The sequence below is a fragment of the Pan troglodytes genome, chromosome 6 (genome assembly GCF_028858775.2).
Source record: "Pan troglodytes isolate AG18354 chromosome 6, NHGRI_mPanTro3-v2.0_pri, whole genome shotgun sequence".
NCBI classification, from domain to species: Eukaryota; Metazoa; Chordata; class Mammalia; order Primates; family Hominidae; genus Pan; species Pan troglodytes.
Genome location: NC_072404.2, coordinates 88371877 through 88395581, shown reverse-complemented (window position 1 = coordinate 88395581; position 23705 = coordinate 88371877). Strand labels below are relative to the sequence as shown.

The window sequence follows — 23705 nt, the reverse complement described above, 5'->3', positions numbered from 1 at the left end:
TAGTTAATCACATCTCTAAAATCAGCTTTCTTCTTTAATGAATGACTTCAAATATTTGTATAATTATTAATAAAATTGATAGCTGCTTTGTAGATTTTATTAATACAGGATAGTTTATTTTAAAAATATTAAAAACTACAACCATTTCTCCAGATTTTTAGGAGTCAGCAATTAGATATTATCCTTAAAAGTATTACTCACTAAAAGCTAGCAATCATGGTACTATTTTCTGAAACGATTATGCAGAATAGTTGTTTTTCATTGCCATAGTATGATTTTAAGTAGTACAGAATAAAAACAGGTGTCTGGGGCAGTCTATAGTAATGCTACCTCAGAAAATTCTAAGGATACTTGGCCACATACTTCCATAAACATGAAATAGACTATTTAAAATATAATATTTGTGTTTTTTATACTTACTTTCAAAAAACAAAATATTTTGGTTAATGTATAAAGTTGATTATTTATCAAAAGACAGTAAAAATTTCATTCAAATGAGATTTTTGCATGAATAGGTAATTTATAAAAAAGCCCCTTTCATTACCAAGACAATAGCTTATCAGTCCAAAATAAGAAATATATAGTAATGTCTGAGCCCTCTTTTATGACATGGAGCATTCCTGGACTTTTAAAAGTAGCACCGAGCAAATATTGTTGCACTCATGTATTTGAAATGTTTGTCATGACTGAGAGAATCATTTAAGTCATCAATTAGGCAGGGATGTAATTGAGTTTTAAAGATAAAAATTATATTAGGCAAAAAATTAATTTTGTTACAAATGTGGAAAAGCAGTATTTGTGCTAGCCCCTGATTCTCATAATAAGATAGTAACGTTCTGTATAAAGGTAAGTCATTGGACAGTATAAAACTATTTTCTGCTCCTTGAGCCTACCCATAGGAAGTAGTTAACCATCGGCTTCCTTTAGACCTCTGCACTATAAATACAACTGCCTCTCTAGCACCATCCCAAAATGTGAAATTATGCATCATATGTGTATCTGTGTAGATGCGTATGCATGTGTGTGTGTGTGTATGTGTGCGTGTGTGTGTATATATATATATATACATATACATATATATATATATATTTTTTATGGAGTCTCGCTTTGTCACCAGGCTGGAGTGCAGTGGAGCGATTTTGGTTCACTGCAACCTTCGCATCCCGGGTTCAAGCGATTCTCCTGCCTCAGCCTGCTGAGTAGCTGGGACTACAGGCGCATGCCACCATGCCCAGCTAATTTTTGTATTTTTAGTAGAGACGGGGTTTTACCATGTTGGCCAGGATGTTCTTGATCTCTTGACCTGGTGTTCCACTCACCTTGGCCTCCCAAAGATATATTTTTAACTGTAATGTTTTTCTTACTGTCCTCTCTGCCTTGCTGCCAAAGCAATAAAAATCCATTTACAATGAAGTTTGTAGCCTCCATTATTTTTATTGATTTTGAAAATTATTCTTGGGTAGTCACATGATTTTTTAAAAATTATTCTATATTGACAACTTATAATTCTATACATTTATAGATTACAAAATGATGCTATGATTTATTAATACAAGATGGAATAATTAAATCAAGCTAATTATCATATCCATCATCTCAAATACTTGTTTTTTGGTTGAGAACATTTGAAATTTACTCTCAGCAATTTGGAAATGTACAATACACTGTTGTTAAGTACATTCACCATATCGTGCAGTAAATCTAAAAATAAAATTTCTATTTCACAGAGATTTTGTACCCTTTGACCATCATCTTTTCATTCCCAACCACCATTCTACTCTTGGCTTCTATGAGTTCAGTAGTTTTAGATTTCACATACAAGCGAAAACATGTGGCACTTGTCTTTCTGTGCCTAGCTTATTGAACTTAGCGTAATGTTCTCCAATCCCATCCATGTTGCTGCAAATGACAGAAGTTCCTTCTTTCTAAAGGCTGGGTGGTATTGTATTTAATATATATATAAAATATATATATAATATTTTCTTTATCCATTCACCTGTTGATGAACACTTAGGTTGATTCCATGAATTGGCTATTGTGAATGCTGCTTCAATGAACAGGGGAGTATAGATGGCTCTTTGACAATCTCATTTCAAATCTTTGAGTAATACCCAGCCGTGAGATTGCTAGATCATATGGTAATTCTATTTTTTTTAGAAACTCCATACAGTTTTTCATAACAGCTGTACTAATTTACATTTCTGCCAACAATGTACAAAGATTCCCTTTTCACCACATCCCCACCAACACTTATCTTTCATCTGTCAGGATGACAGATGTGAAGTAATACTTCATTGTGGTTTTAATTTTGCATTTCTCTAATAATTAGTGAATTAAGCATTTTTTAAATATGTCTTTTGGTCATTTGTATGTCTTCTTTTGAGAAATGTCTATTCAGCTCTCCTGCCCATTTTTTTTTCTTTTTTCTTTTTTTTCAGAGACAGTCTTGCTCTGTCTCCCAGGCTGGATTGCCAATCTTGGCTTACTGCAACCTCCGCCTCTCGGGGCTCAAGCGATTTTCATGCCTCAGCCCCCAAATAGCTGGGACTACAGGCATGCACCAACACACCGGACTAAGTTTTTGTATTTTTAGTAGAAACGGGGTTTCATCATGTTGGCCAGGCTGCTCTGGAACTCCTGAGCTCAGGCAATCTGCTCGCCTCAGCCTCCCAAAGTGCTGGATTACAGACATGAGCCACCACACCTGGCTTCTTGCCCATTTTTTAAGTTGGGTTGTTTGTTATCTTGCTATTGAGTTTTTTGAGTTCCTCATAAATTTTGTGTATTAACCCCTTATCAGATATATGGCTTGCAAATATTTCCCCCCAATCCATGTGTTGTGTGTCCACACTCTTGCTTCCACGTGACATTTTTTATAAAAAGTTATTGTTCTTAAGTACAAATAGTAATATTTCAGTAAAAGTGAAAGTTACATCAAAGACATATTTTCAGTAGGCTTTCCTTGCAAGTAATTGAAGGGATGAGCCAAAGTTGCTTAAGACTGCATCCTTCAAATATCCTTTAATAGGTTTAAAAATTATGGACAACTTTGCATGTAATCAGGGAATGGGGGCAATAGAGAATATATTTGATTAATTGGGCAATAGAGAATATATTTGATTAATTATGTATTCTTTATTTTTTCCCATATCTGGCTTAGTTTTCCTTGTATTTCTAGAGGCAATGTAGCCTCAGATGTCTAAAAGTGAATTTTTAGGAAATTTTAACTGATAGACTTCAGGTATGGACAATTGAATGCACCAATCTAGAGCAGTATGCCTGGTAAGTGCATAAGTGGTCCCTAAAACACTAGTTGGAAGATGCTATTTTATAATTCAGTAAAAGTCAATTATAATATAATTCACTGTCATAGTCCTTGATTACTACTTCCTGCTTGATACTACTTCCTCATATACTTCTTTTATAGCCACTTGGCAACAGGAATAAATAGCTTTCTTTTCCAGTTTACAATACTTGTAGGTCTTTCTGCCATTTTGTTTTCCACTGAAATCTCTGACGTTGGTATAGGATCAGTCTCTCCAACTCAGTTTCCGCTTTTCATTTTTCTGTGTCAGATCAGGACCTTGTCTTTCAGTGGTGAGAGTGATAACAACCTAGGACAAGAATGATAAAGAAATCTTCCCATGTCCTTCCTCTACCAACGTTCTAATTCTTTTTACAGACACATACCCAATAGCTATTTTACTCCTTATTGTGCATCCCCAGCTGCTTCACTAACAAATATGTACCCATGCATGCATGCACACAAACACACATTCTATTCCTTTTTAAAAAACTTATTTTAGGCTCAGGAGTACATGTGGAGGCTTGCTATATAGGTAAATTGCATGTCACAGGAGTTTGGTTTACAAATTACTTCATCACCCAGGTAATAAGCATAGCACCCAATAAGTAGTTTTTTGATCTTCATCCTTTTCCCAACCTCTACCCTCAAGTAGGCCCCAATGTGTGTTGTTCCCTTCTTTGTGTCCACATACTCAATGTTTAGCCTCCACTTGTACATGAGAAAATGCAGTATTTGGTTTTCTGTTCCTGTGTTAGTTTGTTTAGGATAATGGCCTCCCACTCTATCCATGTTACTGCAAAAGATATGATCTCATTTTTTTATGGCTGCATGGTATTCCATGGTATATAGGTATCACATTTTCTTTATTCAGTCTACCATTGATGGGCATTTATGTTGATTCCATGTCTTTACTATTGTGAATAGTGCCGTGATGAACATATGCATATGTGTCTCTTTATGGTATAACAGTTTATATTTCTTTGGGTATATACTGAATAATGGGATTGCTGGGTCAAATAGTAGATCTATTTTAAGTTCCTTGAAAAATCACCAAACAGCCCTTCACAATATTTGAACTAGTTTATATTCCCAGCAGCAATGCATAAGTGTTCCCTTTTCTCCACAACCTCGCCAGCATGTGTTCTTTTTTTTAACTTTTTAATAACAGCCATTCTGACTAGTAAGAGATGGTATCTCATTGTGGTTTGATTTGCATTTCTGTAATCATTAGTGATATTGAGCTTTTTTTCATGTGCTTGTTGTCCACGCGTATGTCTTCTTCTGAAAACTGTTCATGTCCTTTGCCCCCTCATTAGTGGGGTTGTTGTTTTTATGCTTGTAAATTTGTTTGAGCTACTTACAGACTCTGGATATGAGACTTTTGTTGGTTGTATAGTTTACAAATATTTTCTTCCATTCTTTAGGTTGTGTCTTTACTTTGTTGATAGTTTTTTGTTTTGTTTTATTTTGCTATGCAGAAGCTCTTTGGTTTAATTAAGTTGTATTTGTCAATTTTTGTTTTTGTTGCAATTGCTATTGGTGGCTTTGTCTTGAAGCCTTTGCTGGGTTCTATGTCCAGAATAGTATTTCCTAGGTTATCGTTCAGGGTTTTTATAGTTTTTGATTTTACACTTATGTGTTTAATCCATCTTGAGTTAATTTTTGTATATGGTGTAAGGAAGGGGTCTGGTATCAATCTTCTTCATACGGCAAGTTGGTTAACCCAGCACCACTTATCGAATAGGGATACTTTCCCCATTGCTTGTTTTTGTGGATTTTCTCAAAGATCAGATGATTGTAGGTGTGGGGAATTATTCGTAGTCTCTCTAATCTGTTCCGTTGGTCTCTATGTCTGTTTTTGTATCAGTACCATGCTGTTTTGGTGAATGTAGCCTTGTAGTATAGTTTGAAATTGGGAAATGTGATGCCTCCAGCTTTGTTCTTTTGCTTACAATTGCCTTGGCTATTGGAGATCCTTTTTGGTTCCATATGAATTTAAAATTTTTTTTCTAATTCTGTGAAGAATGTCTTTGGTAATTTGATAGCAATAGTATTAAATCTGTAAATTGCTTTGGGCAGTATGGCCATTTTTACAATATTGATTTGTACTGTCCATGAGCATGGAATATTTTTCCATTTGTTTGTGTCATCTCTGATTTATTTGAGCAGTGTTTTCTAATTCTCATCGTAGAAATATTTCACCACTTTGGTTAACTGTATTCCTAGGTATTTTATTCTTTTTGTTGCTATTGTGAATGGAATTGCAGTCTCAATTTGGCTCTCAGCTTGGATGTTGTTGGTGTATAGGAATGCTACTGATTTTTGTACATTGATTGTATATCTTGAAGCTTTGCTGAGATTGTGTATATGATCAAAGAGTGTTTGAGCACACACTATGAGGTTTTTGAGGTATAGAATCACATCATCAACAAACAGAGATAGTTTGGTTTCCTCTCTTTCTATTTGAATGTCTTTTATTTCTTTCTCTTGCCAGATTTCTCTGGCTAGGACTTTCGGCACTATGTTAAATAGGAGTGGTGAGAGAGGACATCCTTGTCTTCTTCCAGTTTTCAAGGAGAATTCTTCCAGCTTTTGCCCATTCATTATGATGTTGGCTGTGGGTTTTTCATAGATAGCTTTTATTATTTTGAAATATGTTCCTTCAATGCCTAGTTTGTAGAGGGTTATTAAATGAATGGATGTTGAGTATTATTTAATGCCTTTTCTGTATCTATTGATATAATCATGTTGTTTTCTGTCTTTAGTTCTGTTTATGTGACGAATCACACTTATTGATTTGTATGTTTTGAACAAAACTTGCATCCTAGGGATAAAGCCTACTTGATCATGGTGGATACACTTTTTGATGTACTGCTGGATTTGGTTTGCTAGTATTTTGTTGAGGAATTTTGCATCTATATTCATAAATGATATTAGCCTGAAGTTTTATTTTTTTGTTGTGTCTCTGCTAAGTTTTTGTGCAGGATGATGCTGCCTTCATAGAATGAGTTAGGGAGGAATCTTTTCTCCTCAATTTTTTAGAATAGTACCAGCTCTTCCTTATATATCTGGTAGAATTTGGCAGTGAACCTGTCTGTTCCTGAGCTTGTTCTGGTTCATAGGCTTTCTATGACTGATTCAATTTCAGAATTTGTTATTGGTCTGTACAGGTATTCAGTCTCTTCCTGGTTCAATCTTGGGATGGTGTATGTTTTCAGAATAATTTTCTAGGTTTCTAGCTTGTTTGCATAGAAGTATTTCTCTAAGGGGTTTGTATTTCTGTGTGGCCAGTGGTAATGTCCCCTTTGTCATTTCTGAATGTGGTTTTTTTTTTTTTTGATCTTGTCTCTTTTTAAACTTACTAGTCTAGCTAGCAGTGTATTTGTCTTATTAATTCTTTCAAAGAAGGTTTATGTTTTGTAGGGTTTTTGTGTCTCAATTGCCTTCATTTCAGTTCTGATTTTGGTTATTTCTTGTCTCCTGCTAGCTTTGGATTTCATTTCCTCTTATTTCTCTGGTTCCTCTAGATATGATGTTGGGTGGTTAATTTCAAATCTTTCTAACTATTTTATGTGGGTGTTTAGCACTATAAACTCCCCTCTTATCACTGCTTTGGATGTATCTCAGAGATTCTGGTGTGTGGTATTTTTTTCTCATTAGTTTCAAATAATTTCTTGATTTCTGATTTAATTTTATTGTTTACCCAGAAGTCATTCAGGAGCAAGTTGTGTAATGTCCATTTAATTGTATTATTTTGAGTGATTTTCTTAGCATTAATTTCTATTTTTACTGCATTTTGGTCTGTATTAGTCCATTTTCATGCTGCTATGAAGAAATAAAAAAGACTGGTTAATTCATAAAGAAAAGAGGTTTAATTGACTCAAAGTTCCACATGGCTGGAGAGGCCTCAGGAAACTTATAATCATGGTGGAGGGCACCTTTTCACAGGGCATCAGGATAGACAATGACTGCTGAGCAAATGGGGGAACCCTCATGAAGCCATCAGATCTTGAGAGAACTCGCTCACTGTCACAAAAACAGCATAGGGGAAACTGCCCCCATGATTCAATTATCTCCACCTGGTCCCACCCTTGACATATTGGGATTGTTACAATTCAAGATGAGATTTGGTTGGGGACAAAGACGCAGCCATATCATTCCACCCCGGCCCCTCCCAAATCTCATGTCCTCACATTTCAAAACACAATTATGCCCTTCCAACAGTCCCCCAAAATCTTAACTCATTCCAGAATTAGCCCAAAAGCTCAAGTCCAAAGTTTCATTTGAAGCAAGACAAGTCCCTTCCACCTATGAGCCTGTAAAATCAAAAGCAAGTTAGTTACTTCCTAGATACAATGGGGATATAGGCATTGAGTAAACACACCCATTCCAAATAGGAGAAATTGGCCTAAACAAGGGCTACCGGCCCAATGCAAACTTGAAATCCAATAGGGCAGTCATTAAACCTTAAAGTTCTAAAATAATCTGCTTTGACTCCATGTCTCACATTCAGGTCACACTGATGCAAGAAGTGGACTCACATGGCCTTTGGCAGCTCCACCCCTGTGACTTTTCAGGGTACAGGCCCCCTCCCAGCCGCTTTCACAGGCTGGTGTTGAGTGGCTTTTACAGGCACATAGTGCAATCTGTGTGGATCAACCATTCTAGGGTCTGAAGGATGGTGGCCCTCTTCTCATAGCTCCCCTAGGCAGTGCCCCAGTGGAGACTCTGCGTGGGGGCTCCAACCCCACATTTCCCTTCTGCACTGCCCTAGCAGAGGTTCTTCATGAAGGCTCCACCCATGCAGCAGACTTCTGCCTAGACATCCAGGTGTTTCCATACATCCTCTGAAATCTAGGTAGAAGTTCCCCAGCCTCATTTCTTGACTTCTGTGCACCTGCAGGCCCAATACCACCTGTAAGCTGACAAGGCTTGGGGCATGCACACTGTGAAGCAATGGCTCAAGCTGTACCTTTGCTTCTTTCAGCCACAGCTGGAGCTGAAGCAGCTGGCATGTAGGGTACCATGTCCCAAGACTGCACAAAGCAGCAAGGCCTTGGAACCAGCCAATGAAACCATTTTTCCTCCTAGGCCTCTGAGCCTGTGATGGAAGGAGCTGCTGTGAAGACCTCTGACATGCCCTGGAGACATTTTTCCCCATTGTCTTGGCGATTAACATTTGACTCCTCATTTCTTTTTTCTTTTCTTTTTTTTTTTTTTTTTAAGACAGAGTCTTGCTCTGTCACCCAAGTTGCAGTGCAGTGACGCAATCTCGGCTCACTTCAAGCTCCACCTCCTGGGTTCATGCCATTCTCCTGCCTCAGTCTCCCCAGTAGCTGGGACTACAGGAGCCCGCCACCATGTCCAGCTAATTTTTTGTATTTTTAGAAGAGATGGGGTTTCACCATGTTAGCCAGGATGGTCTCAATCTCCTGACCTCATGATCAGCCTGCCTCCACATCACAAAGTGCTGGGATTACAGGCATGAGCCACCACACCTGACCGGTTCCTCATTTCTTATGCAATTTCTGCAGCAGGCTTGAATTTCTCCTCAGAAAATGGGTGTTTCTATTGTATCACTTTGTGGGGCTGCAAATTTTCTAAAATTTTATGCTCTGCTTCCATTTTAAACATAACTTCCATTTCCAAAACACATTTTTGTGAATACATAACACTGAAAGCTTTTAAGAGCACCAAAGTCACATGTTGAATGCTTTGCTGCTTAGAAATTTCTTCCACCAGATACCCTAAATCATCTCTCTCAAGTTCAAAGTTCCACACATCTCTAAGGCAGGAACAAAATGCCTCCAATCTCTTTGCTGGAGCATAGCAAGAGTCACCTTTATTCCTGTTCCCAACAAGTTCCTCATCTCCAACTGAGACTACCTCAGCCTGGACTTCATTGTCCATATCACTATCAGTATTTTGGTCAAAGCCATTCAACAAGTCTTTAGGAAGTTACAAACTTTCGCACATCTTTATGTCTTCTTCTGAGCTCTCCAAACTGTTCTAACCTTTGCCTTTTACCCATTTCCAAATTTGCTTCCACATTTTTCGGTATCTTTACAGCAGCACCCCACTCCTGGTACCAATTTTACTGTATTAGTCTCTTCTCATGCTGCTATGAAGAAATACCCAAGACTAGGTCAGGCTCAGTGGCTCATGCCTGTAATCCCAAAACTTTGGGAGGACAAGGCAGGTGGATCACCTGAGGTCAGGAGTTTGAGACAAGCCTGGCCAACATGCTGAAACCCCATTTCTACTCAAAATACAAAAATTAGCCAGGCATAGTAGTTCACACCTGTAGTCCCAGCTACTTGGGAGGCTGAGGCAGGAGAATTGTTTGAACCCAGGAGGCAGAAGTGGAAGCGAGCTGAGATCACCGCTGCACTCCAGCCTGGGTGACAGAGCAAGACTCCATCTCAAAAAAAAAAAAAAGAAAGAAAAAAAGAAAAACAGAAAAAAGAAATACCCAAGATTGGGTCATTTATAAAGAAAAGAGGTTTAGTCAACTCACAGTTCCACATGGCTGGGGAGACCACAGGAAACTTACAGTCATGGTGGAAGGCACCTCTTCACAGGGTGGCAGGGTAGAGAATGAGTGCTGAATGAAAGGGGAAACATCTTATGAAACAATTTGATCTCATGAGAGTTCACTCAGTATCACAAGAACAGCATGGGGGAAACTGCCCCCATGATTAAATTATCTCCACCCAGTCCTGCCCTTGACACGTGGGGATTGTTACAATTCAAGGTGAGATTTCAGTGGGGACACAGAGCCAAATCATATCATGGTCCAAAAGTGTGGTTGGTATAATTTTGGGTTTTTTCATTTGCTGAGTGTTGTTTTATGCCCAACTGTTTGGTCATCTTTAAAGTGTGTGTCATGTGCAAATGAGAAGTATGTACATTCTGTTGTTTTGTGGTGGAGAATTTTGTAGATGTCTATTAGGTCCATTTCTTCAAGCTTTTGGTTAAGGTCCTGAAATATCTTTGTTAGCTTTCTACCTCAATGATCTGTCTAATACTCTCAGTGGAGTGTTAAAGTCTTCCATTATTATTTTGTGGTTATCTATGTCTCTTTGTAGGTCTCTAAAAACTTGCTTTATATATCTGGCTGCTTCTGTGCTCTGTGTGTATATATTTAGGATAGTTAGGTCTTCTTTTGAATTAAGCCCTCTACCTTTATGTAATGCCCTTCTTTGACTTTTTTATGTTTATTAAAGTCTGTTTTGTCTGAAATTAGAATAGCAACCTCTGCTTTTTTCTGTTTGCTGTTTGCTTGGTAGATTTTTCTCCATCCATCCCTTTTCTTTGAGCCTACGGCTGCCACTTCATGTGAGATGGGTCTTTTGATGACAGCATATTGTTAGATTTTGCTTCTTTATTCAACTTGCCACTCTGTGCCTTTTAATTGGGGCATTTACTCTATTTACATTCAAGGTTAGTGTTGATATGTGTGGATTTGATCCTGTCATCAGGTTGTTAGCTCATAATTATGCAGACATGTTTGTGTGGTTGCTTTATAGTGTCACTAGTCTATGTACTTAAATGTGCTTTTGTAGTGGTTGGTAACAGTTTGTCCTTTTCATAACTGCTACTTCCTTCAGGATCTCTTGAAAGGCAGGTCTGATAGTAATGAATTCCCTTAGCATTTTCTTTTCTGAAAAGGATTTTATTTCTCCTTCACTTCGAAAGCTTAGTTAGACCATATATGAAATTCTTGGATGAAAATTCTTTTCTTTAAGAATGCTGAATTCCCCCAATCTCTTCTGCTTGTAGGGTTTCTGATGACAGGACTACTGTTAATCTGATGGGGTTCCCCTTGTAGGTTAGCTGACCCTTCTTTCTAGCTGCCTTTGACATTTCTTCATTATGACCTTTGAGAATCTTGTGTAGTATTTTGGAGGGGTTCTCTAAATTTTCTGAATTTGAATGTTGACCTCTCTACAAAATTGGGGAAATTTTCATGGACGATATTCTGAAATACGTTTTCCAAGTTGCTTGGTTTCTCTCCCTGTCTCTCAGGCATGCCAATGAGTCATACACTGGGTCTCTTTCCAGAATCCCATCTTTCTCAGAGGCTTTATTTATTTTCCTTGTGGTTTTTTTATTTTCCTTTTTCTTTGACTGAGTTATTTTGGAGAGTCAGTCTTCAAGCTGTGACTTTTTTTCCTCAGCTTGGTCAATCCTGTTGTTAATACTTGTTATTGCATTATGAAATTCTTCTACCATGTTTTTAAGCTCTATCAGATCAGTTTGTTCATATAAAGTCCATTTTGTCTATCAGTTCCTATATTGTTTTATTGTAAACTTTAGATTCCTTGAATTGGGTTTTGACTTTCTCCTATATGTCAGTAATCTTCATTCCTATCTATATTCTGAATTTTATTTCTGTCATTTCAGCCATCTCAGCCTAGTTAGGAACTGTTGCTGGGGAACTAGTGTGGTCATTTGGAGGTAAGAAGCCACTTTGGCTTTTTGAGCTGCCAGAGCTCTTGTGCTGGTTCTTTCTCATCTTCGTGGGCTGATGTTGCTTCAGTTTTTGAAGTTGATGACCTTTGGATTTCTTTTTCTTCTATCTATCCTATTTGATGTCCTTGGGGGGTTGATTATGGCATAAGGTGGGTTCAGTTGACTGGTTTCATTTTTGAAGGACTTTAGGGGGCCAGGGCTCAGCTCATAACTCCTGAACTGTGTGCTCTAACTCTAGGGGGCCAGTATGGGCCCCAGCTTTATTCTGTGGCCCCTGGAGGTCGGGAACCTAACTCACTGGAGGGGCCTGAATTGTTTCCAGACAGCTGGCTAGAACTCTCTGATGGGTGGTGCCAGCCTCAGCACTTCATAGGGCAGTGGCAGCAGGATTGGTCCTTATTTGTTATGTGCCAGCAGCAGCGGCAGTGCTGCAAGTTGCATGCTCATCAGCTATGGCTGAGTGTTGATGGGCACAGATGTGCTGGCCTTTGTTGGGGCACTTGCAACAGCAGTGTTGGCAGGGCACCACTATGTGGAGATGCACGGGGCCTCGCCAGTGTCCGTGCATGCATTTGCATGGGCAAAAATGTTAGCATAGGGATGTGGCACTGGCAGGCATGGGACTGTGTGTCCTGTGTTCATGCATTAACGTAGATGGCAGCTGCTGCTGGGGTTGGGGGCAGATCAGTTGGTCTACTTTGTAGTTTTGCACCAGTGGCAATATTGGCATAGGGGTGGGGTGCAGGTGGGTGTGGGGCTGACAGTCTCCAGTTTCCATGCTAGCCAATGCTCCAACAGCAATGGCAGCACTGTTGGGGGAGTGTTGGAGGGTTGGGGTTCACTCACACTGGCAGCTGTGTCACAGCATGGTGCACACGCATCTGGCAGGGAAGGGAAGGCAAGGTCTACCCAAGCTTACCTGCCTCAGCAAAGCAATGTAGGGGGGTGGTTGTGGACAAGTGCGTGCCAGCAAAGCAACTCAGGGGAGACTGTGGTAGGAGAAGGGCATAGGTGGACAGGTGCATGTTTGCAGGGACACCCTATTGGGGCACCCTACTGGAGCTGTTTACTGGTCAAGTACAGTCTGTCAGTGCAGGAGCTATGATGCATGCCACCAGGAGGCTACCACAACCTAGACTTCTGAGGCTGCACTGCAATCAGGCCTAGCTGGGGTCACAGGAGAGGCCAGCAGACCAAAGGTGCTCTGGTCGGACTGGCCCAGCCTCATGAGCAAGATCACCCTGCAATGTTCAGGTCCAACAGTTTTCTTAGGCCTTAAGTTTCCTAAGGGTGCAAGGCAGCCCTGGGGGATGGGTGTCCCTAGTAGTGCTCCACTCCAGATGCTCCCACACCAAACTCTCTGGGTTCCACAATGGCTGGAGTTCTGCCCATACTACTTCTCTAAGCAGCTCTCTCTGCCAGCTCAGTTGTCCATGGGGTTGATGTAGTCTCCTGCTGGCAGGATTCCAGGGGCCCCTAGGGAGAATGTGTTGCTCCTTGCCTGCTCAACACCCCCCCCTTCTCCAGGAGTCATTGAGGGCTAGAAATAACTCCCTTTGCAGGGTTCCCTGCTTCCTGCCCCTTTGACCCAGTATCTGTGTCTTCCCTCTCTCCATTTTCAATGGATCTTCCCTCTGAAGATCTGCTAGAAGTATGCCAGTCTTCCCAATGTCCCCATCTCTCATGGGGATGCTGTACATGTATAACAACAATTTGTTTCCAACATACCATAAATTGTGCACTTCAGGTGCCTAATGAATGAAAAGACTTATAGGTGGGCCGAGGACATAATTATAATATACAACATTTTTCTACAGTAAAAACCATTCTGCATTCCAAAATAAACCTTTGGGACACATTCTGCATTTGAAATCAGTCTTGTAGCAGTTCAAATCATGATGCTATAATTGTTATAACTTCATTAGTACTGATCCATCACAACACAGACTATGCAGGCTATATTAGTCTGTTGTTTGGAATGAGATTTGCCAGGGAATTTCTTTGTGTTTCCATTGTAAAATGCAATCAAAAACAAAGCTGGAGTTTCTTTTTTGTTGATTTGGGCAAGGTGTTCTGTGTCATGATACTTTTAAGGATAAAGCCATTTGGAGTGAACCATGTATTGTACCAGATCATTGGAGAGTTTTTAAGTGTCAGCAGGTTAGAAAAAAAATATTAGAGGACTGACCTGGCTTTTAAGAATTTTTTTTAAATTTTTCATTTTATAGAGATGGGGTCTCACTGTGTTGCCCAGGCTGACCTGGAACTCCTGTCCTCAAGTGATCCTCCTGCCTCAGCCTCCCAAAGTTCTGGGATTACAAGCATGAGCCACCGTATGGCTGGCCTGACCTGGCTTTATAGTTCTTAAAACCCAAAATAATGTCAAATGTTTTTCAGTTGACTTGGGGATAGACCTTGCTAATATAAAATGAAATAAGCTTAAATATTCATTGTTTAAATACCATTTACATGTTCACTTTTAGTTTTATGAATGAAGATATTTCAAGCATACCAAAGTATGAGCATTTTCTTTTGCTTTTTTATTAATGTGGATGCATTCTTAAATTGGACTTACCAAGAACAAAAACAATTGTGATATTTTTATCATTACATTTTAAAATTTTTATACTGAAACTTTGGAGTGAAGTTAGAGAGGCAATAAACCAAGACTCTAAGACGAAAAAATTTTGCCTGCTAAATTATCTAGATATTTTGGACAACAGTGGCTTTTCTTCAGTTTAATAATCTTAGTAAATGTTTTATGTAGAAGCCTTATACCTATGAGGTTTATTAACCTTCAATAATTTTAAACTTCTTCATAACTATCCTAATAGATTGCTTTTCCCTTTTAAATTTAGAGTGGTATATCTCTGGTTTTAAAAAAAATGGATTGAATTTAGGTTAGATTATTATGTCCCTTTTACCCATATATATTTTTCCTTTCATTATGCTGAATTTGGTGTGACTTCCTGCTTTGTATGAAGAACATCTAATTTGTAAGAGTTAGGTAATCAAAGAAACTAATAGGATATACGCTCTTATTAGACTGTATTAGCCATTGGTACATTATTAAAAATTTTGATACACTTGAGATTGTTTTCAACTTCGGGTTCATAGTTCATATTTTCAGATAATAAAATTTCAGGTACCTACTATGATGCCTGGCATGTACTGAGAACTCATTTTCTCTTCTCAATGGGAGGAAATATCATAACTATAGGAACAACTCTAACATTTAGTGTGAGACCAAGGCTAACAATGAAAAATGAAACTCAATAATAATATCCCATCTGTACAATAGTAGGGGAAAGGAAATAATAAAAAGCTATTTTCAATAGAGCTAGAGAATATTATAAACCATTTACATTTATCTCTATCATTTTCTCTGAAATAGCAATTATTCTCTTCAGTTTTAAATCTTCTAATGATCTGCAAATGTTTAATATATTTTGTCTTTCTTATTATTCCATTTCTTATACAAAATATGCAATACCACAAAGATTTTGAAGAAACAGCACAGATATTAAAGCATGATTAAAAAGATTGTCTATACTCTCTAATATTATGAATAAAATATTGAAGGGATAGAAATTGTCATGTAAGTAAAAATTTTCAGCTATGGAAAAACTAACAAACCAGGGCATCTTCAATGAGCTTTATGGCTTTCCTATTTAAAATAGGCAAATTGGGAATTATTAGGGGAAGGAGAATTTTACTGCCTCATAATTTATAGACTGTCTAGTCTAGATCAAATGCATGCAGTGATTTTGTGTAGTACTCTGGCCACCTGAAAATGAGATGGGCCTCTAGATCATCAGAAATCAAAGACACAATTTCTACCTAAAAAGGGAATGGAGGCTGTTCTGGCAGGCTAGATTAGATATGTCTGTCACCTGTTTTGTGTCTGTGGCTCTTAGCAGAATCAATCAACTTTCTTGTGATTTATTTCTTCATTTTTGAGGTGAGCCAAGCAGAAACTATTTTTGAAAAAGGGACTTAACAACACAGCCCTATAATACTTTCCTGTCTATTCCTCAACTTATCCACCATCCAATAAATTAACCTAAGGTACATTTGTGGTTACTCATTAAAATATCTTAAAGCATATGGGTAGATTCCCTTCTCTTCTAATTCCTCACAGACTGCTTTGCTTAACTACTTTCCTACTTATTTGATGAAGATAAGGTCTGAAGTCAGTTGTCTACTGATGATGTAAGATTCCTGAATAATTCCACAACTAGAAAACAATATCAAAAGGAGATTATTCATAGTTTTATTTCTTATGGAGTATAGCTAATTTGTAAACTATAAGTAAATAGTAAAATAATTTGGTTGTCTGGTTACCAAAAGAAATCCCAAATTATAAGATGCACTTAGCAAATATTTTATAGGGAAGCATAAAATTTAGACCTAGAGGAGATGTTATTTGGTCCTACACCCATTGTTTTGGACTGAATGTTTGTCCAAAACTCATATTTTGAAATCTTAACCCCCATGGTGATTACATTAGGAGGTGGGGCTATTTGACAGGTAATTAAATTATGAGGGTGAGACCCTCATGAATGGGATTGGTACCCTTATAAAAAGAAACATTATTTTCCTCTTGGCCATGTGTGGATATAATGAGAAGATGGCCATTTGCAAGCCGGGAAGAGTGCCCTTACCAGGCACCGGATCTGTTGGTTTAATCTTGGACTTTCTGACTCCAAAAATGTGAGAAATACAGATTAGTTGCTGAAGCCACCTAATCTATGGTATTGTTATAGCAGCTTTAAGTAACTAAGCCACCTTCCTTTTATAGATGAGAAAAAATGAGATCCAGAAATGATTTGTGCAAGACCACTTAATGAATAAGTGTTGGGGTGGTAACTAAAACTTGTTTTCCTGATTGAAAACCTAGTGTTCTTTCTACTACAGCATTTGTGATTTATTTATTTAGCATACGTTCCATGGCCTTGTATATTAAAAAGACATTGCTTTAGACGTGGAAGAACATATAAGAGGGGATAAGATATAAAATGAATAGGAAACACTCTCTCCTGGGGAGCTTGTAACATAATAGAAAATATAAAACAGGTCCACAAATTACAGTTTGGCCTGTTATAATGCGCAAAGTACTAAAGAGAAATGAGCAAGATGTGGAAGTTCAGAGCAGAGAGAAGACTTCTGGCTCAAAGATCACAGGAAGGCCAACTACAGAATAATTTTAAGCCTGAAGGTTGGATAGAAATTCCATGGATAATAGCAAAGGGAAGGCATTCTTATCCATAAAGTTTAATTAGTTGCAAACAACAAAGGGAAAGTTGGAGAAGCTGGCCAGAAAAATACAAGAACAGGATAATTCTGCATGTCCAAGAGGGAGAAATTATGGGTAATTTCTTCAGAGTGTCACTTTCAAGATGAAGCCAGTTGCATTCGCATTCTTTGGGCACTCTGCTTCTATAGCCATTTCCTGGAAGAAACATTTTGATTGACTAAGTAAGGGCAGAGTAGCTCAGCACAAAGACCCACTACATGTACTGAATGATATAGCTACTCAATAAAAAACAAGAAAAAGAAAGAAAGAAGAAAGGAAGAAAGAAGAGAGAGAGAAAGAAAGAAAGAAAGAAAGAAAGAAAGAAAGAAAGAAAGAAAGAAAGAAAGAAAGAAAGGAAGGAAGGAAGGAAGAAAGAAAGAAAGAAAGAAAGAAAGGAAGGAAGGAAGATCTTCTACCAAAAGAACGTGGTACAAGATAAAGAGCAAAGTTAAATGCAAAAAGTAAAGCACAAACTAAAATTAAACATTCACCACAGTATTTTGTTGAGTGTGATTGAAAAACAAACAAAAATAAATAAGATGATTAGAACATTAGAGTAGCTTGCTTTGACTGAAGCACAGGATGAATAGATGACATCAAAATGAGCCAAACCCTGGTGGTCATCCCCACCTTTCCCCTCTCACTTAACCCCTACTATCCCAATTAGTGAACTGCTTTCTCCAGTTTACATGATAAAAGTTTATAAGGTACACTTTCATTCCAGAAGCAGTTGACTCAAGGGGAGGGGAAGGTTGAGCTGATGGTCATGTCTGAGTGAGAGATGACACTACTTTACTAGATGGGACTACTAGCAACCAGACACTTGGCACAAACATTATAGACCCTAGCATGTTTCTCCCTCAAATTTTGAAAGAGTGGCATTTGCTACAATGCTGGAGCTAACAAATTGCCTTAAGGAATATACCAAGGAGATTATGTCTCTCCAATCCAAGCAGCATCTTCTTCCTTTGTTTCCTCAGTCTACGTATTCAAGTAATAGAAATGACAAAGCAGTCAATTTCTACTGAGGGCATTCCTGAAAATGATGGAAACCTTAGAAATGCAGCCCAGTTTTGAACGTTGGGACTTGGTGTTTTCTCCTCAAATAGACCATAGGTGTTGCTCCCCAGTGCTTCCCTCACTCCCCACCCCACCATTGTTCTAAGCCCAGTACCATACTCTTTGTGTGAGCTTCACTTGCCTCGTTTGCAATGGAAAGAGTTTGAACTGAGCTCTATTACAAACGTTCTTCTTAAGTTATATTTTGATGTTAAGTTCAAAAGCTTGATTGGGGTCATGTTGAGAAAAGACTTGACTGCTTTGTACTAAGAAGTTTGGTCTTCAGACTCTAGAGGATGAAAATTAGGTACATGTTTTTTGGAACTGCAGGTTTCAAATCCTTTCCAGCTCTCTCATTTACTGAAAGTGTCACTTCAGAAGGCATTTAATACTTGTCTACAGTCTTATTTTTAAAAATACAGGAAATAAAATTTTTTTCACATAACTAAATAAGTCAATAGTTATTCAAATATAATAGCAAGTAAGAGCCACTGATTTTTTTGAAGGAAAAAGTACAAATGGCTAAAGCATGCAACGAGACATTAATGTTGCCAGTGCTCTGCTCAACAAAACGATTGGTGTGTGCATCCTATGAACTACCAAATCTAGGAATCATTAACAAATGATAGAGCAGAAACTCTACAAACACTAAAAATAGAATAAAAAATTTATAAGTATGGAAAATAAGATAGCAAATTATTTATTTTAACAATAGATAACATTTATTGTACACTTTTTAGAACTCTGTATTTTTTAGCTTGCTTTAAAAGGCTAACTTTTAAACCTGAAATCAGATCATTTTGAGACTCAGACTCTACTTTTTGAGGACATCATTGCCCAACGTCTGTTGTTTAATTCCTCTCTAATTGAAATTTCTAATTGAGGATAAATATGCCTTTATACCTATGTATGTGTATGTGTATACATTATATATACATACATACATATACATATGTATCACACATACATACATATACATATGTATCACACATACATATAACACGTGTATATACACACATACTGTACATATACATGCATGTGTTATACACACATACTGTGCGTATACACACATGTATTATACACATCTATATATGTGTATATATACATACACAAAAATATGTGTATATATACATATGCATATAACATATATGTGTGTGTATATATATATGTGTGTTTTAGGATCATGTACAGTTGTTCAACTATATTAGTTTTAAAAGAATGCTCAATCAAAATAGTTTTTTTAATGAGTGTTTACTTTTTCTCATATAACAAGAAATCTTAAGATATGTAGTTATTGACATTGTTTTTAGCTGTTTAGTAAAGCCATTAGGAATGCAGGCTGTTTCTAACCTCTACTCCAGTATCCTGAGCATGGTGAATTTTTCCTTGTGCTTGTCACTTCACTTCATGGTCAGAATATGGCTGCTACATCTCAGATATTATGTCCATTTCCTTCTGGGCTAAGTGTCAATGGCCAGAACATAGCTGCTAGAAGCTGCAAGTTAGGAAAGTGGAGAATGATTGAATGACTTTCCAGACCACTGTGATCCATGTCCTGAGGCTCAGCAGGTTTCTGCCCAAAACTAAATCAGAGCTCTTTTAAAAGGAAAGAATAATGGAAGGAATATTGGGTAGGCAACTAGCAGAATTTACTGTAAGAATACTGGATTAATAAAATTGCCTGACTTGAAAGATGCTTATGATAAATTGTAAAGGATAATAAAGCATTTGGGAAATAGGAGGAAAGAGAAATCCTTCCAAAACAAAGGGGATTGTATGTGAAATTTTGTTATAATTTATGACAACTCATTTAATTAGTGAAGGAAATTTTATATTGATTCTTAAAAGTTTCGACAGGTTCTTCTATGAAAAAAAAGATACAGTCATTGAAATGAATAAATAGACTTTTTTGTTGTTTTCTGAGGTAGATAACTTTCAAGAAATGTAATTCAGTATATCTGTAGTAAAGAAAAAAAAAAGGCTTAAACTGATAATATATTTTTAGGGATAAGAACCATCCTGAACTACAAAATGTGAATTTATCCACATTACATTAGGTGAGTGATTCTGGCTTACCTTAATAAGGAGACTACATCTGTTGTTCTATAGTTGGCATTTTCTTAGGATGCCAGAAAGGATCTCATCACTTGGTATGTCCCACATATTAGATTGAAAAAAAAGGAGAAGGAAGAGGGGGTGCAGTTGCCAAAGGACCTGTAGCCTTAGAATCCGGCAGAAATGACAGCTGAGAGCAGTCACAGGCACGATGCTTACTCAGTAGGTGTGATAAATTAGCAAGGGTAAGCAAGTATTGCTGACTGGAAAAAAAGAAGAAGAAGAAAAAGAGAATTTCAGGATTTCTAAACTATTAGCTATTTTAGTGTGGTGCCAGCAAGTCCAAGACACATGGAAACACAGGGCATTTGGAGATGTAAATAATAGGTAATTGTTGCAATTGTGTAATGGCAGTTTCAAATGACTTTTATTTCTGACTGCTCTGCTTCTTTGGCTGAGAAAATGGATTTGAATTTGGAAAATTATATGTTCAGCCATTCCGGATGTAATATTTATGTACACCCAACAAAAAATGTTTTTCTTTTATGTCATTTGATTTCCACTATCATATTATGTTGGGTGGAAAAATAGATTAAGAGACCATTTGCTCAAATATGAAAGAAACATCATCTGGAGGGTAAGAATTTTGACAGTTAATTCAGTTGAAAATGATATCTTGCAGTTAAAAATGGCATCTTATTGAGACTATACCTGCAGATTAGGAGGCAACTGAAATGATGGATTTTGAAAACTTTAGAAATGTTACAATATGTAAGTCTATTAGCTACAGTTTATGTCAAAGCTGTTTGTTTTGCACCTGTGCACACCTACATAATGCTAGTTCGTGTGATCATGGTAGTGCAAATAGATTCATGAATTCTAATTCTGAGATTCAGAAGGATTTGAAGGAACATAATTTTATGATTATTGCAGATTTCCAGTTTCTTCTATCTTTAATTGTTTGTCTTGGCTCAATTTCCCTAGTATATTTGATTGAAATAATAAGAGTTTCAGGAATTCTTACTTACATTTTTACTGGTATTTTTATTTATAATTAATTCTTTCCAGTATGGAAATAGGATAGGTTTTAAGATAAATCTTTATAAGTTAACAAGTTATCTTTAAATATCAAATAAGTATTTGATAGATCTACATTATTGGCTTTTTAACTATATCCCAGTTTATTTTTTATTAGATTATAAAGTTAAACAGTCACAAAATTGTTTGAATTGAGAAAAGGAAAAAAAAAAACCCTACATTCTTTCAAACCTTGTCTCTTGCTAAAAACATTTGTATATATACTACAAAATAAAGAAATTACTTTTATTTATTGCATAAAAGGAGTAAAATCATTAATATTTGTGTAGGTTTTTCTTCTTTAACTTTTTATACCATCCTACTTAACTAAATCTAGAGCAACTTTCAATAACTTAAAAATCTTTTCAGACTTCTAAGACATGCTAAGTAAAATAAGCCAGTCACAAAAGGGCAAATATTATATATTCTACTTATATGAGGTACCTAGAGTAGTCAAATTTATAGACAGAAAAGTGGTTTCCAGGATTTGGGGTAGGATGGAATGGGAAGGAATGAATAAATGAGTAAATAGTCTTTTTAGCCATGCAATGAGATGTACTATAATATTTCAGTATGATTCAAGAGTAACATATCTTTTACCATGATATAGGCTTCATTCTAAATGAAGGATAAATTTAGGAATACATGCAAAGCATTGAACATAGACTTGGCAGGCAATTATTGTCTCAGTAAATGTTATCTCTGTTATCATTGTGGCAGTAAATGTTTGAGAAGATCAAAAGAACACTTTGAAATAATGCATCTTTTTAATGGGTTCCTGAGTATATTGATGACAGAATCAAATTACATGCTTAAAATATTTTCCAACATCCCTTACCAAGAAACTTTTTTTATTTTTAGGAGGAATTGTTGATAAAGACCTTCGTCACTACCTCAACTTACGATTTCAAAAGGGTTCTGTGGACCATGAGCTTCAGCAAATCATTCGTGACAACCTCTACCTCCGCACGGTGCCATGTGAGTACAATGGGCAGTATTAATATTTTTGTGTTGAGAGATAAATGTTTAGCTATATATTCATTGATTAAAAGAAAGTGAAATTGCACTTATTTTTTATAGTGGGCTTTTGGAACAGAAAACTTATTTGAGATGTGGCAATTTTAAGTGCAAACGCTTATAACTGCAGTAGTATGGTTTATGATGAAGTTGTAGCCAGAAGAGACTTGTGATTTTCAAGCTATAAAATCTAACTTACGTTTCTGAAGTTAGTATTGAGAAATATTGATTCTAGTCCAGACTGTTGGTGATTCCGAATGAATTATGATGGAGATAGAACTCCACATTGGGAGACAGGAGAATGCAAATTTAATTTATTAGTTGAAACAGCTATTCTGTGAGTAGAATCTTCACAGTGACTCCCAACCTCATCTCTTGTTTGCAACAGGAGAGTCTCACAAGTAAAAAGAAAAGTGCACATTGGAAAGTAAAGCTGAGTGTTCTGCAAGTCTTAGAAAGCAATGATGCTTAGAAAGCATGTTGGGGTAAATTTCTTGTATGTAACCTATAGATATCCATAAACAATCATTTCTGATTATCCTTCCAAGGAGAGGAATTGGTAAAATGATACAATTTTTAGTGTCTGTTACAGCTCACCTGAAAATCCTCTATTAACTTTAAGACAAATCAAGGACTTTTAAACTCAGGTTCTAGATCTTAGATTGATATCAAAAATCCATTTTCTTCAAGGCAGATTCCATGCACTTCAGACACTTTCCACTCTCTAGAAATTCTGGGCTGTGGATGTTGTGTGAGTTTCTTTTCTTTTAGTTCCGTTCTAAATAAATTCAAAGCTATGGGTCCTGAAAGGATAACATTAAATAAAGAAAAAGTTGGCTGGTATAAGTGAAACAAATAAGCAACACACAAAAAAATTATTATGTAGGGTTGAACCACCAGAGTTATGTAACTATAATTATCTGGAATAGATACTGGATAATTATACTGAAATAATGAAAACACACAGAGATGTCAAGATGGAAAGGTTATCACCCAGCCCTATTGACCTACCCACCTTTTAGGAGAGGTGGACTTTTGCCATTGTTAGCACTAAATATTCATCAAAACGACAATGCCAGGACACCATTATCAACTCTTCCTAAATGAGAATACTTAATGATTGGCATTTTGTCAATCAAAATGATACTTCTGTCAGTGTGTGTTAGTTAAGTGAATAGGCTTTTGGACCCATGGTTTAACTCTGGAAGTTGAGAAAAGTGCATTCTTAAACTTGTAAGTTTGACATCAGAGTGACGGACAAAGGAAGATGGATTAAAGTAAGTGAGTGAACTATTTATAAGGTAACGGGTGGACACATTTTCAAAGCTATGATGTTGTCAGTGCAGCAGTGTGAATTTATCTTTTGTGACGTGAAAGAAAGGAGATCTGAAATACTGAATAAAGAATCCAGGCTGTTTA

General features: G+C 37.0%; 1 protein-coding gene across 13 annotated transcripts in view; it reads left to right on the top strand.

Annotated features, from left to right (window-relative positions):
• The window catches only part of MAGI2 (membrane associated guanylate kinase, WW and PDZ domain containing 2), a 1434944-nt gene that overhangs the window by 417338 nt on the left and 993901 nt on the right, over window positions 1–23705 (top strand). For all 13 annotated transcript variants that reach the window (XM_024358207.3, XM_024358205.3, XM_003318553.7 and 10 more), the window contains exon 2: window positions 22131–22247. In XM_024358207.3, coding sequence (XP_024213975.1) covers window positions 22131–22247 — 117 coding nt within the window. The remainder of the gene's footprint in view (window positions 1–22130; window positions 22248–23705) is intronic.